Source organism: Spinacia oleracea, chromosome 1, assembly GCF_020520425.1.
Source record: "Spinacia oleracea cultivar Varoflay chromosome 1, BTI_SOV_V1, whole genome shotgun sequence".
NCBI lineage: Eukaryota > Viridiplantae > Streptophyta > Magnoliopsida > Caryophyllales > Amaranthaceae > Spinacia > Spinacia oleracea.
The window spans coordinates 51,033,339-51,047,052 of NC_079487.1; the positions used below are offsets into that span (position 1 = coordinate 51,033,339).

Sequence of the window (13,714 nt, forward strand, 5' to 3'; positions counted from 1 at the left end):
TCGGCCACAGTGCGACAATTGTTCAGTTTGTAAATCGCAACATCGAGATAAGTTGTTCTAATTGTTTTATTTCGTAACAGAGCTTGGGGTTGTTGTTCGTTGCACCCTCAAGTACCAAAACTATAAAACTAACCTTAACAGACTCACTCTCGCTCTCTCACACTTCTGAATTGTCTTTTACATCAGTGGTTCGGCCACAGCGCGACAATTTGTAAATCGCAACATCGGGATAAGTTGTTCAAATTGTTTTATTTCGTAACAGAGCGTGGGGTTGTTGTTCGTTGCACCCTCAAGTACCAAAACTATGAAACTAACCTTAACAAACTGACTCTCGCTCTCTCACACTTCTGAAATGGTATTACCATGAGCTGACGGGATTATTTGACTAAGGGTTTGGACTTTTCAGACACATTTAATAAAATCAAACATTATTTCCGAAAATTCAAACTACAACTAATAATCGGTGGCACACATGTGATATTAAAATATATTAAAACAAAATACAATTAAACACGATGAAATGGTGTTTTAGTTTAAAACCTTCATCTCATACAGTGTATCAAACTATTCAAAATCATACAGTGTATCAAACTATTCAAAATCATACGTAGTAAGTTTTAATAAAGCAACAATAAATTATAACTAGCTCTAAATTATAATTTTATGGCAAATTATTAACTTTAGTTTTTAACTTAAAACTATATCAATACTTGAATTGATGTGTTATAAATTGTGATTGCCATCACCTATTTATAGGGTAGGATTATCGGAACTAGAAACCTACTAGGATTCAACTTATCTAATTCTATTAGAATTAGATTCTAATTAAATCTATTTATTTTAGTGTTTGACTCAACAACTAATTCTAGTAGTTTCAGGAAAATAGTATAATCGGATAAATCCTAGAAACTTAAGGATTCGTAACATGCACGAACACACCAACACGCACGAACAGCCCACGAGGGGCATGCCCGCGCGCGCGGTGGGCTGGCTCGGCCCAGCAACTGCAACGCAGCCCACGAGGGGCGCGCCAGCTTGTTGGCCTTGCCACATGCTTGGCCTGGCCTTGCGTGCTTTGTCGGGCTGCTGGCTCGCCTGTTGTGCGCGGGCTTTGCTAGGCGCAGGCCTGGCTTCGTGCTGGGCCTTGCGTCTAGCAAGCTCGTCCGATGTTTATTTCATACGTCGCGCTTCCGATTAATTTTCCGATTCCGGAATTCATTTCCGATTCGAACAATATTTAATATTTCCGATTCTGGAATTAATTTCCGTTTCGAACAAATATTTAATATTTCCGATTCCGGAATTCATTTCCGATTCCGATAATATTTCCGATTCCGACAGTATTTCCGTTTCCGGCAATATTTCCGATTCCGGCAATATTTCCATTTCCGATAATATTTTCCAATACGTACCATGTTTCCGTTTTCGGCAACATCTACGACTTGGATAATATTTATATTTCCAATACGATCCATTTCCGTTTCCGGCAATATCATCGTTTTCGGAGTATTCATAATTTGCCTTTTGACGATTTCAGCTCCCACTGGAACCCAGATCCGTCTATTCCGAATATCCATAAATGGAGTATTTAATTCACTTAAATACTTGATCCGTTCACGTACTATTTGTGTGACCCTACGGGTTCAGTCAAGAGTAAGCTGTGGATTAATATTATTAATTCCACTTGAACTGAAGCGGCCTCTAGCTAGGCATACAGTTCACTTGATCTCACTGAATTATTAACTTGTATAATTAATTAATACTGAACCGCATTTATTAGACTTAACATTGAATGCATATTTGGACCAAGGGCATTATTTCCTTCACAACAGACTTCCAAGCTCAGTGATAGACAACAAAATTCCATATGACGTACTTCACAAAACCCTTCCCTTATATGATAATTTGAAGTCTATTGGATGTCTTGCTATGGCTAGTAACCCAAGTAAAATAGCTGATAAATTTCAATAAAGAGGTGTACCATGTTTAATGTTGGGTTACTCTGTAACTCAAAAGGGCTACCAACTACTGAATTTGACAAATAAAATAGTGTTTGTCAGTAGAGATGTGAAGTTTTTTTTAGCATGTCTTCCCATACAAGATTTTCAAACCACAAACAACCAGAAACCCACAAAACACCCTTACCTGTAATGATTGGATTGAATATGGTAGTGACACCTCTCATACTAATGAACACATACACCACCACCCTCACTCATTCTCACCAGAAAATCCACCATAACTGATAAACCTCCAAGCTGGCACAGTGATTACCATGTTGCAAACTATGCTTGTCTAATCCAACCCTAAAAAATCCAAACCGTGACTCAAACTCAAGCCACCTATGACTTCTTCTGTTTTCTAGCTAAAATAGTTAAGAATGTTGTTCCAACAAACTATAAAGTGGTTGTGAAAACACAAGAGATGGGTGGATGCTATGAATGAAGAATTAGATGCCTTATAAACCAATAGCACTTGGAAAGTCACTGACCTACCACCTGGTAAGACAACTATTGGCTGCAAATGGTGTACATAACCAAATTTCACAGAGATGGAAGGGTGAAAAGAGACAAATGCAGACTAGTTGTGCTAGGAAATAGACAAACATATGGTGTAGATTATGAGGAAACTTTTTCCCCAGTAGCCAAAATGGCCAATGTGAAATCTTTCCTTGTTGTAGCATCTTTAGAAGATTGGTTTGTACACCAGCTGGATGTTAAGAATGCTTTCTTGCATGGTGGTTTGCAGGAAACAACCTATATGAAGTTCCCTCCTGACTACTGTGGCAAAGGGGGAAGAATTGTACTGGTTCAAGGAGAGGGGGAGCAGTCTCAACACAACTCTAACAAAGTTTGCAAACTCGTGAAGTCTTTATATGGTCTCAAGTAAGCTCCCATGCAATGGTTTGCCAAGCTAAGTGAGGCTCTAAAAAGTTTTCAATTCTCTCAATCAAAATCTGATTACACTTGTTCACTAAACAAGCTGGAAAATCCTTCACTGTAATTCTAGTGTATGTTGATGATCTGTTTCTGGCTTGAATGATGTGCAAGCTATTAATGACACCAAAGCCTTTCTCTCCTCTCAATTTTACATGAAAGACATGGGTGAAGTCAGGTACTTTCTTGGGATTGAGGTAGATAGATCTCATCAAGGAATCTTCCTTTCTCAAAAGAATTATATACTTGATCTACTTGAGGAATACAAAATGAAGAATTGAAGACCATTCAAACTTCAAATGGACAATCACTCAAAGATGTGACTGATGACATAGGTGATGTCCTTGACAATCCAGAAGCCATATCGGAAATTGCTTGGAAAGCTTATCTATCTCACCATAACCAGATGTGACACTGCATATACAGTTCATGTTTTGAACAAATTCATGCACTAACCAACAAATGTCCATATGCAAGAAGCTAGAAAATTGCTAAGGTACCTAGCATACAACAAAGATCAAGGCATTTTATTGTCAAGTAAATCCAATGCTCAACTCACTGCTACTGTGACATCTGGATTCTACATTCTCTTGGGTGAGTCACCTATCTCAAGGAAATCAAAAAGACAAAGTGTTGTCGCAAGAAGTAGTGCAAAAGTAGAGTACAGATCAATGGTCTTAACTGTATATGAAGTAATGTGGCTCAAACATCTCCTTAGCTCCTTAGTTATCTGGGGATTAAAGACCTAGTTACAACACTAATCAAATGTGACAATCAAGCAGCAATTGTCATTGCAGCCAACCCTGTTCATCATGAGAAGACTAAACACGTGGATATTGACTGTCACTTCATCACAGAGAAAGTTGTTGAAGGTTTGATCCAACCTATCTATGTTTCATCTCAACAACTAGCAGATGTCTTCACCAAACTGCTGCCTACTCATCAACACAATCACCTTCTATGCAAGCTAGGAGTTCAGTATTTTCACTCTCAACTTGAGGGGGAGTATTGAACATAGGCCTGTGAAAGCCAAAGAAATGAAGCCCAGCTCAGCTTTGGAATTGTAAGAATTGTGTATATGTGATCATATACCTTGCTAGCCACTTTGTCAGCCATATATGGCAACATGTGATTTGTCCTAGTTGCCATTTTGTATCTTTCTTGGTTGATACTCTAACATGCTAGTTGTCCTAATTCCTATTGGTTGTAGCAAATAATTAGGACTGTATAACAAGCCTTGCATTCCTCACTTTGAGGCATGCCTCAATGAATGAAATGTTGCCTTGGAGCAATTGCATTTCTTTACTGCTTTAAGCAAAAAAGCAAAATACAGCAATGTCTTCAAATGTAAACATATTCACCAAATCGGACAAATAATCACCAAATCGGACAAATAATCAGCCCAATAGGCAAGGAAGCACAAACAAACCCTCAAACTTGACATATTAATTATTGCAATTTAAGAAATATCATTTTATTGCAGCAAACTTGATAATCACATAAATCATAGAACACCAAACTTGATAATTAGTCTCTTAGAACATATTCAATTGAAGCAACCTCCCAAGTCCCAACTACAGAATAGCTCGTAGTATATGCAATGAAATCCCCTTCCGGCACATACCTATTTGTTAGCATTTTCAGGGTTAAGACTGTAACCCATATGTCTTCCTTGTTTTCCCCACAAACAAATCTCCTGATTTAATCAATCCAGGAAAACAACCACTCATAGTAAAGCCATTGATTTCTGCAACAGCATCTTTCTTTCCCAGTGAAACAAATGCTATAGATCGACCAGGCTTGTAAACGGCCATTTTCTCCTCGGTTCCTCCTACAAGCAACAACTTCATATTCTTTGCAGTTAAGTCAGCATGTCTCATAGCCAAATAACCTTGTTTTAGTTCCTGCAAAAGGAATGGAGATTAAGCTGGTATGCCTATGAAAATATATTGTACGGAGTACCATCTAAATTTAAACATGCATGAATTTATGCATGCCACCTCACACATTGCATGCATACAGTTTTCAATCATTGTTCAGACTCCTCAAAAGAACAGAGTCGCTAAAATGACTGAGACTAATATGTTGGGATGTCAAACTGGACTCTCTGACATGTAGATAAAATATTGTTAATTATTTTAGGCAGCCATAAGAACTTTTCAGGTATAGAAACCCAAAAAGAAAACAAAAGCAAGATTAATAAAGAATTATTCTCCAAAAGTGTGCACAAAATCTTGAATTTCATTTTATGGAATCCTAGGCAGAAATGGAAGCTCGTGCAAAAAGCCATTGCACAATTGAGAGACAAAATTTGCCTAGTGTAGTATTGTGCAGCGCAAACCAGAAACAAATTAGTGGATGAAAAAGTAGATCATATGACTTTCATTATACTGTCACAATTGTCTATAACCAATTAGTCTAGATGAGAGGAAAACAACTTGAAGAAATTTGTACATGTTGAAGAAAACAACTATTCTAAATTTTAATATGATGAATATCCAGTGGCTCAAAGAAAAAATATATGTGAAAAGATATAGGAGGACTCACTGGAAGATTTGTAATATCACCAATAGCAAAGATGTTTCTATGACCATCGACCCTCAAGTGCTTATCAACAATCAATTTCCCATGCATATCCAAATTGTTCATTACTATTGTATCCTTGAGCCATGAAGACCCTGACTGAATCCCAGTGCAGTTGATATAATGATCAGCAACTATTGTCTCTCCACCAGAAGTTTGATAAACACCTTCTAAAGTTGGTGTCAAATTGACAGATTGGTTAAGGATCACTTCAACTTTCTTTGAGGTCAACCACTCCAAACCCTTCTGTGATGCCTTGGACCCAATAAACTGAAGCAGTCTAGGTCCACGATGAACCAGAGTAATTTTCTTATCAGGAAACTCATTCACTATTTCACCAGCAAGCTCTACACCACTAGGCCCACCTCCAATGATCAATATTGAACTTGAAGATTTTATCTTATCAAATGCTGCACCAATTAATACAAACACAAATTAGATCAGCTTTGATGGTCATTAATCATTATTGCTTAGCCCCAATAAAGTATTTTGGAACAAAATACAAAAGTTTGGAACAAAATGTATTTTATGATTTCTTATGAAGTATTAGAAGTTAGATAACTGACCTTCTTGGTACTTGATAAGCCCTTCAGTTCTGGTGATAGGATCAGAATACACGTGACCTGTGGCAATTACAAGGTAATCATATGGAACACGATCACCCTTTGCAGTTAAGACTTCACTCTCTGTGATATTTGCCGCATAAGAAGTAATTAACTTCACTTGTGGCAGAAATTCACTGTAGTCTACTGTAGACCTTTCAGCAAATGATTGATCCACCATTGATCTCATGGAAGCCCATATGATCTCAAAATACTCCTTTCTGTTCAATTTTTTTACAGATACTTGTCAAATTACAAAAATATGAAGAGAATATAAAGTACAAAATAGTATCTAAACAAGGAACAATGTAAGCATAACAGCAGAAAAAAAAAACTAGACTCCACTGATGCATGACTGCATCATCCAGCCCTCCAACAATGTAAGCATATTGGGTATATTGGACTATTAGAGCCTTACTAGGCTATTAAAGGTATTAAAGCCAATAGATACACTCATACACAGGACTGCAGGAGCTTCCAAGTCTAGGTTTATCTGTGTTATCCTTATTTTATAGCAGTTCATAAATAAATTAAAATCTAGAAAGTTAATTTTAGTCAGTAAAATCAAATTTATTCAATCAAAAACAGTAATCACATTGAACAAAAGTACTAGTAAATCGATAATTTTTAGTTTCAAAGAGTAAACATTAAGTACGAACAAATATGAGGTGTGATGTAAATAGGATTCAAATTTTGTAAAAGTTTCATAAATCATTATTCCGTATTAACCAAGGTTATCAAAATCGGGATTGTACTTTGAATCGAAAGTGACTCTTAGAATCGAATCATAAATCGAATTGTAGAATTGATTTTATTTTCAAATTTCATTGAATTTTACATTATAGGTGAAAAACATACTTATTGAAATACATAGTTGTTTACGAGCTAAATAAGCAATAATTAACAATATTTATCTATTGTAGAAAAACGTGTAGAATCGTAAATCGAATCGTAAGACCATATTTTAAATCGTAGAATCGTAAAATTCTACATTTGAATTGCGATTTTAATAATCTTGGTATTAACTACCCCTTTATAAGGTTTACACGTTTCTTTTTCACCCGTCCAAAAAGAACGTTCACACTTCTCGTTTAAGTAAATTTTGCGTGTGTTCACAAAACCATAATCTCTTCTTTTTAACAAGTGCATCATTCAAAATGATACTCCCTTTGTCCTTTGATACTCGTTCCCAGTTTGACCGGCACAGGATTTTAGGCAATTTAATTGATTTATTAATTGATTAGGTGGTAGTTGATAGTGGAGTATTTTTTAAAATATAGTTAGTGGAAATGTGTCAAATAAAGTGGTGGGGTTGGGGGAGGTTTGAATTTTTTAATGTTCTTTTTACGAATAAATAAAATATGTAGGTCCATGATTAAGTAAGATAAATTATAGAAAGGGACAGAAGCGCAACCATTGTAAAGTTCCTCAGAAAACTTTAAAACAAACAATTGTAATCCCTTCCTACATCACTTTTCATAGTTCCTTAAACTGAATTCCTCAAAGTTTTTACTCAATTCATCTTTAAGGTAATTTTTTGACATATTCTTTTTCTCTCCAAACCCACCTACAAGGCTAGAATTCTGTAAGGCTCCCTAAATACACATATTTCCCCGGACCATGTATTGGACCGCTTGGCAATACTAAATACACATTAACAATAAAACCGCTAAAATCTTGGTATTGGACAAACTTCCTTCTACCGAGTCAATTCTATCTTACAACTGGTCGGTTTACGATTACTGTTTGCACACAATTACTGTTTGCACAAATGTTAAAACAATTTTAATCGAATAAGAAAAGAAAAAAGACATACGGATCTATTAAAGTGACGTGGGCATGATTCTGAAGATGCTTAGCAACAAGAGCACCAGCAATTCCTCCTCCCACCACTACCACATTTTTCGGCGATTTCGAATGCATTTCCTTTGAATAAGATACTGCCACAACAACAAAAATTGACTCGGTTTTCAAAATTAAATCAACATATTAACCAAAAAGCTTACTTATAATAAGCAACCGAACAAGAACAAATTCAAAACAGAAAAATGAAGCAAAGAATTCTACAACAAAAACCTGCATTGCGGTATTGGAGAACAATTTCGATTTCGAATTTTAATCTTACAAATGAGGGAAAGTATTTTATTTTTTAACATGAAAAAGTTTGGTAACAACTAAGAACGAACCTGTTTCGACTTTCGACCGTTAATCTCGATAAATCAAATTGATTGTTGTTCGCTGAATCGTGGAAAATTATAGAAGATGGTTGAATTAAATAAAAATGAAGGGTTTTAATAAAATTTTGATTTTGATTTTGATTTTGATTTTGATTTATTTTGAGGTAAACTAATTGCCTTTTTATAAAAATGAATGAAGAATGGTGAAACTGTGAAAGGAAAGGAGGGAGTTGGTTCTGAAACTGGAAGCAGCTGCTGACGTCGAGGATGGCGTGTCTATCTGTTACAGAACATCAGAATTAGCAAATGTTTCTAAAAACTTCTATTAGTTATACTGACGTCGGCTCTGCCGTCTGTTTTTGTTTTTAACAACGCCATTGCTTTTCCACTAATTCTTAAATGAACTTGGTCCACACTAAATTTATTGTGGACCACGCCTTAAAATAAAGTCACCAATTTGTTCCTAATTTATTTTGGTATTTTATTAGGATTATTATAAAAAGAAAAATATTAAATTAGTATCGTTGATACATCTTCTGCTTGAATAATGTGATTTTAAGTCACAATTCGCTTTTAAAAACATAGGGTTACTATGCTTCAAAAAATGGTTACTATGTTTAAGAATTTTGGTGTTTAATTTATTATAGTTACTATATAAACGATAAAGGTCACTATGAATGTAAAAATGGTGCTAGGGAAAACTATTGATTTTAGGTCCACACTAATATTATTATGGACCAGGTCCACGCAAGAATAATCCTTTTTTTTGGCTTTTCGAAGGCGATGAATTAATTCTAGTCGCTCATTTTAGCTTCGGTAATTTTTATTTAAATCGCCTTATCAAAAAACTTGTTTTTGATTTTTTTTATTAATTGCTTTCATTGCTTAACTGATTAATTACAGTACTCAACTAATTAGTTTTAGTGCTTAACTAATATGACACCAACGCCTATTTTTGTATAATACCGCCTTATATTAAAGTTTGTATTTTACCTTTAAATCTAAATACTTTAATATAATTTAATGATTTAAAATGTTTTTTTTTTCTTTAAATTAAATGCCCAATTTTTTTTCCTGAAATTAATTTTTGTAATTATAAATTTTCTAAAACTAATTATTTGTATTTTTTAAAATCTTAGGAAAATCAATAATTAGGAAAGATATGATACGTATCATAGTTGCTACTAAGAAAAAAGGATCTTTTACGTATTTGAATTAATATTCATAGACCTAGTGTCATAAGCACCAATTCGCTGGTCCAGCTATTTCAGAAGTCCGACACCACATTATTAGGAAAGTTACTCAATAAGTAACTTAATCTCCTCTTACCTAAGCTAACCAATAATTTGCAAACGACCTCGTCGTTCTTCATACTTCATCGTTCATTCACATCGGGGTTTGTTCATCGTTCATCGAAAAAGAAGAAGAAGAAGAAGAATTTATGATCTGAATTTGTTCATCCGAAATTCTAGGTTTTCGGTTTCTTAGATCTGGAAATCAACGGGGATGACGAAGACGATGGTGTTGATGATAAGGAAGTAAATAGCAAAGAAATTTGGTGCATACGTGTTTGGGAATTTACAGCGATTTATTGGTTTCCATGGTCGGATAGATAAACGACATACGTTGGTCGTTGGCAGGAAAAATGGAAGAACGACTGAACTGAAAATCGCCGGGAGTGGGTTTATTTGATCTGGATAGCCTCGGTGGGTTGAAGAATAAATAAAGGTTTAGGGTATTCCCGTCGATTTATCGGTTTTCATGGATGGAAATTGTAGTTATGGAAAAAGTTGCATGTCAGTCGCCGTCATGGGGGAAGGAACTGAGCTATGTTGCTGATTGTAGTATGTAGTATCCAAACATTTGTTGGAAGTTGCTATCCTTACATATATGGACATTACCAACATTGTGTATGGACATCACCTAATGTGATATAAAAATGATGATTTAGGTCAATGTGTCCGTATTTTTTCCCCTATTTTGTTCCAATATTGAAACCCTTTTACTCTGTTTCTTGCCGCTCCCCTCGACTTTGTTGTTTAACCCACTCCAAAATCTGTACATTCAACCCCTAAATTCTAATCTTTTGAAAACTAATTTTATGCTCTTAAAATTCAATTTCACCACCTTTCGCCTATCTGTAACCCACTCCTCGTGTGAATTACTAAACCCTAATTGAATTGTACATTAATTTATAATTAGTAGAATTTATAATGATTATAGTTTCTTTGTAAATGCAAGCGAACATTTCCCAAGTACTTTACAAATATAAGTAAGCCTTGTGCTGTATTTTTGTTGTTTTTATTTGTACGATTATTGTCTAGATAAATTTACATTAGATTAACTAAATTAAAGGGTGGAATTAGCATGATTCAAGTTTTTCCGTTAACTGCTTCGCTTAAGAACTTCAAACTACGGTGTTGGTCATGTCTAAAGAGATACAAGATGCAAATGGAAAGGGTTCCCATCATAGTGTTTTAGAAGTAACGATGATGGTCCATCAACCAGTATTAGAAATATTCGCTTCACGACATCCCAGTTTCCTGATGGGATTGACACTTTAATAGAATCCCCATTACTAGATCCGCTTAATAAAAAAGAAGAAAGATCATGTAACAAGTGCAGTGGAAAAAAATACTACCTCTGTTCCGCAATAAATGCATCATTTTTTATTTGGGCACTATTCATCAACCAACTTTGACAATCATTCTTTCACATTATGTAAGAATTAACATAGTCAAGTAAGATCTTGTTAAATTCGCATCAATGCGAGGATTCTAAATATCAAGTTTTTATAATTTTTACTTACACGCAATTAGATGATTAATATTCAAAGAAGTATATTGAAATATGTGGAAAAAAAATGATGCAAGTATTGTGAAACAGAGGTAGTGCATGACAAGACTCCAACTATTAAGAGTCGTGACAAATCTGGCGGTATAACCTACAATGTTAATCAGCTAGAGTGAAAATATACAAGGAGAAAAGCACCTCGTCGTGGTAACAAAGATAAAGAACTGGGAAATTACTAATTTCTGCATTTATGTTAATCTTTCGTAGTTATCACGGGGTATTGGCCATTACTGATTATTTGAATTTCATCCTGTTTTGAGGTGGATATGACTAAACGTTCCCTTGCATATTACCAATGTTGGTATTTGATTGATGTAAAATCCAACTGACTCGTGCTTGTTTGATATTCATGTAGGCGGGAGAAGAAGAAGAAGAAGAGTAGACAATCGTTGGTTGTGAGAAATCAAGAGAAAATGAGATTATTAAGGAATGTGTACCTCCGCCCAAACTAAAGAAGGGTAGACCACGCAAAATCATGTTGTTATGAAGGAAGGTGTACCTCAGCAAAAGCGAAGAGGGGTAGACCACCCAAAAGTCTTGTTGTTATTAATCCTAGAGAGGAGGTATATCTGTAGGCGCCTACATTTGACCGTCGTCCCGAATTGGGAAGTTCAATGATGTAACGGTAACCCATTTATCCACAACGGATCTCCTGATTAAGCAGACGAGCATCCTGCAACTAACTGAAATGATCTCCCGGAGAAAAACTTCTATTAATTGATAGTAATTACCATAAATAGTAATTGTATGCTAAGAAGCTGTTAAATATAAAACCCGAAAATTTTAATAACATAATATTCATAAGAATTACTCCTTCTGTTCCTTAATGTTCTTCTCGGTTGGAATCGGAGAGGGGATTAAGAAAAATGGAATCTTGGTATAATTGGGTGTAAGAGTAGTGATTAGGTGTAAGAGATTCTACTTTTTGGAATAAATGAAAGAGAGAGAAAATAATAAAGAAAAAAAAAAGGAAAGGGAGATATTTTATTAAAAGAATCATAAAATAAGGTGCGTGAATGAATTGGGGTGTGTGAATGAATTAAATAAGGTGGGTGGGGAAATCAATGAAAATAATTGGGTAGGTGGATGGAATAAAGGTAGGATATGGTAGAAAATTAAATTGTAAAATGATGGTAATCATTTCCAAAAATAGTAAAGATTACAACTGGGAAAAAAAAGGAACGCCAAATCGGGAAACGGGAATAACATTTAGGAACATAGGGATTAATACTGTTGTTCTTGCGCTTGAGAGGTTTCGAAGAGTGGGCCTTCTCCTTCTCCTTCGACGCCATGTGAAGATCTCGAAAGCAGCAAGGAAAAGCTTCAGGTGGCAACACCAAGCAACATGGACATAGGATACCTAAACATGTTACTCGTGCGAACTCAAAGACCACCAAAGCTCCATCAATGGTGGTGGATGGCATTCTGAAAAATTGGTTTCAGACCCGGATGATCAAACTCACCCAAAACAGGATTTTTCGGAAATTCCGACTCCTAAATCATCACTTATTGCTCTACAACAACAATCTCAGGTCCGTCGCGGCACACCATCGACCGGTGATCTACGTTGGATCCCCGCGTGTTGCGCCTAGAACAGGCGCGGGCCGCCAGCCTATGGCGCTTGGAGTTCAGTGGCCTTCGCCTGTCCCGAGGCTGAACATTTCCGCATCCATTCAAAAAAATCCACTTCGTCGTTATAATAATTTTTTGCAGGTGCAATCAACCCTTTAGTTACGTAATTAGCGCCACTAATCGTATGATTAATTATATTTATTATTCGACTAACAATTTATTTTTGCGGGGAGCAATAATTTGGAGCAAGGGTTGCCCGCCGGATCAAGCTGTGTGTGCCAGTTGCTGGCGCACTACATTTGATCCAGCGGGACCGCTTGCCTCTTGCATGGCACGCTAGGTCTGGCATTGTTAGGTTATGATACATATAAACGAATATAAATCATGCGGAAATAACCATAAATGCCAGGATTCCAAATTAATTGCCACATAACAATTAGCATAATTTAGGATGCATACTCTTTGTAGCGTGCCCTCCCTAGCTGCGCCCGAACCGAACAAGAACAAGTCTTTAGGACTCCAAGTGTCGTCCCTCCGTAGAAAGTCCACAGCACGTCCGGATCCGCCTTAAGATTGACCAACTAGAATCGCCCTTAAGGTACTAATAATACTCGGCTATTTGGGGCAAGTGTTTGGCTGAATTTTTGCTCAAATTCTTACCTTTGAATACTTCAAACTCGTTATAAATTATGAGCCTTAAACTCATATTTATAGGCCATGGAATAAGCAATCGAATCCTACTAGGATCCGAATTTAATTAAATCAGAATCCTAGCAGAACTCTAATATTAATTAATTTATCTTTTTAGGATTAGGAAATTTAATCATCAAACAAATCCTATACGCTTTAGGTTTCGTATGTGAACACAAACAAACACGCACGCATAGCAGCTCACGAGGGGCGCCATGCGCGCGTGCACAGCCCGAGCGACGCAGCCCACTTGGCCACGAAGCCCACGAACTGCCGCAGCCTTGGGCGCGCGCTGGGCCTG

General features: G+C 36.1%; 1 protein-coding gene across 1 annotated transcript; it reads right to left on the reverse strand.

The window, feature by feature from the left end:
• Positions 1-4,362: 4,362 nt before the first annotated feature.
• On the reverse strand, positions 4,363-8,624 carry LOC110793720 (uncharacterized). Its single transcript, XM_021998619.2, has 5 exons — positions 8,308-8,624; positions 7,938-8,061; positions 6,086-6,342; positions 5,484-5,929; positions 4,363-4,840 (listed from the first exon to the last, which is right to left on the reverse strand). Exons 2-5 carry the CDS (start codon positions 8,042-8,044, stop codon positions 4,583-4,585), a joined length of 1,068 nt encoding a protein of 355 aa, XP_021854311.1. The 5' UTR covers positions 8,045-8,061; positions 8,308-8,624; the 3' UTR covers positions 4,363-4,582.
• Between the last annotated feature and the right edge of the window lie 5,090 nt (positions 8,625-13,714).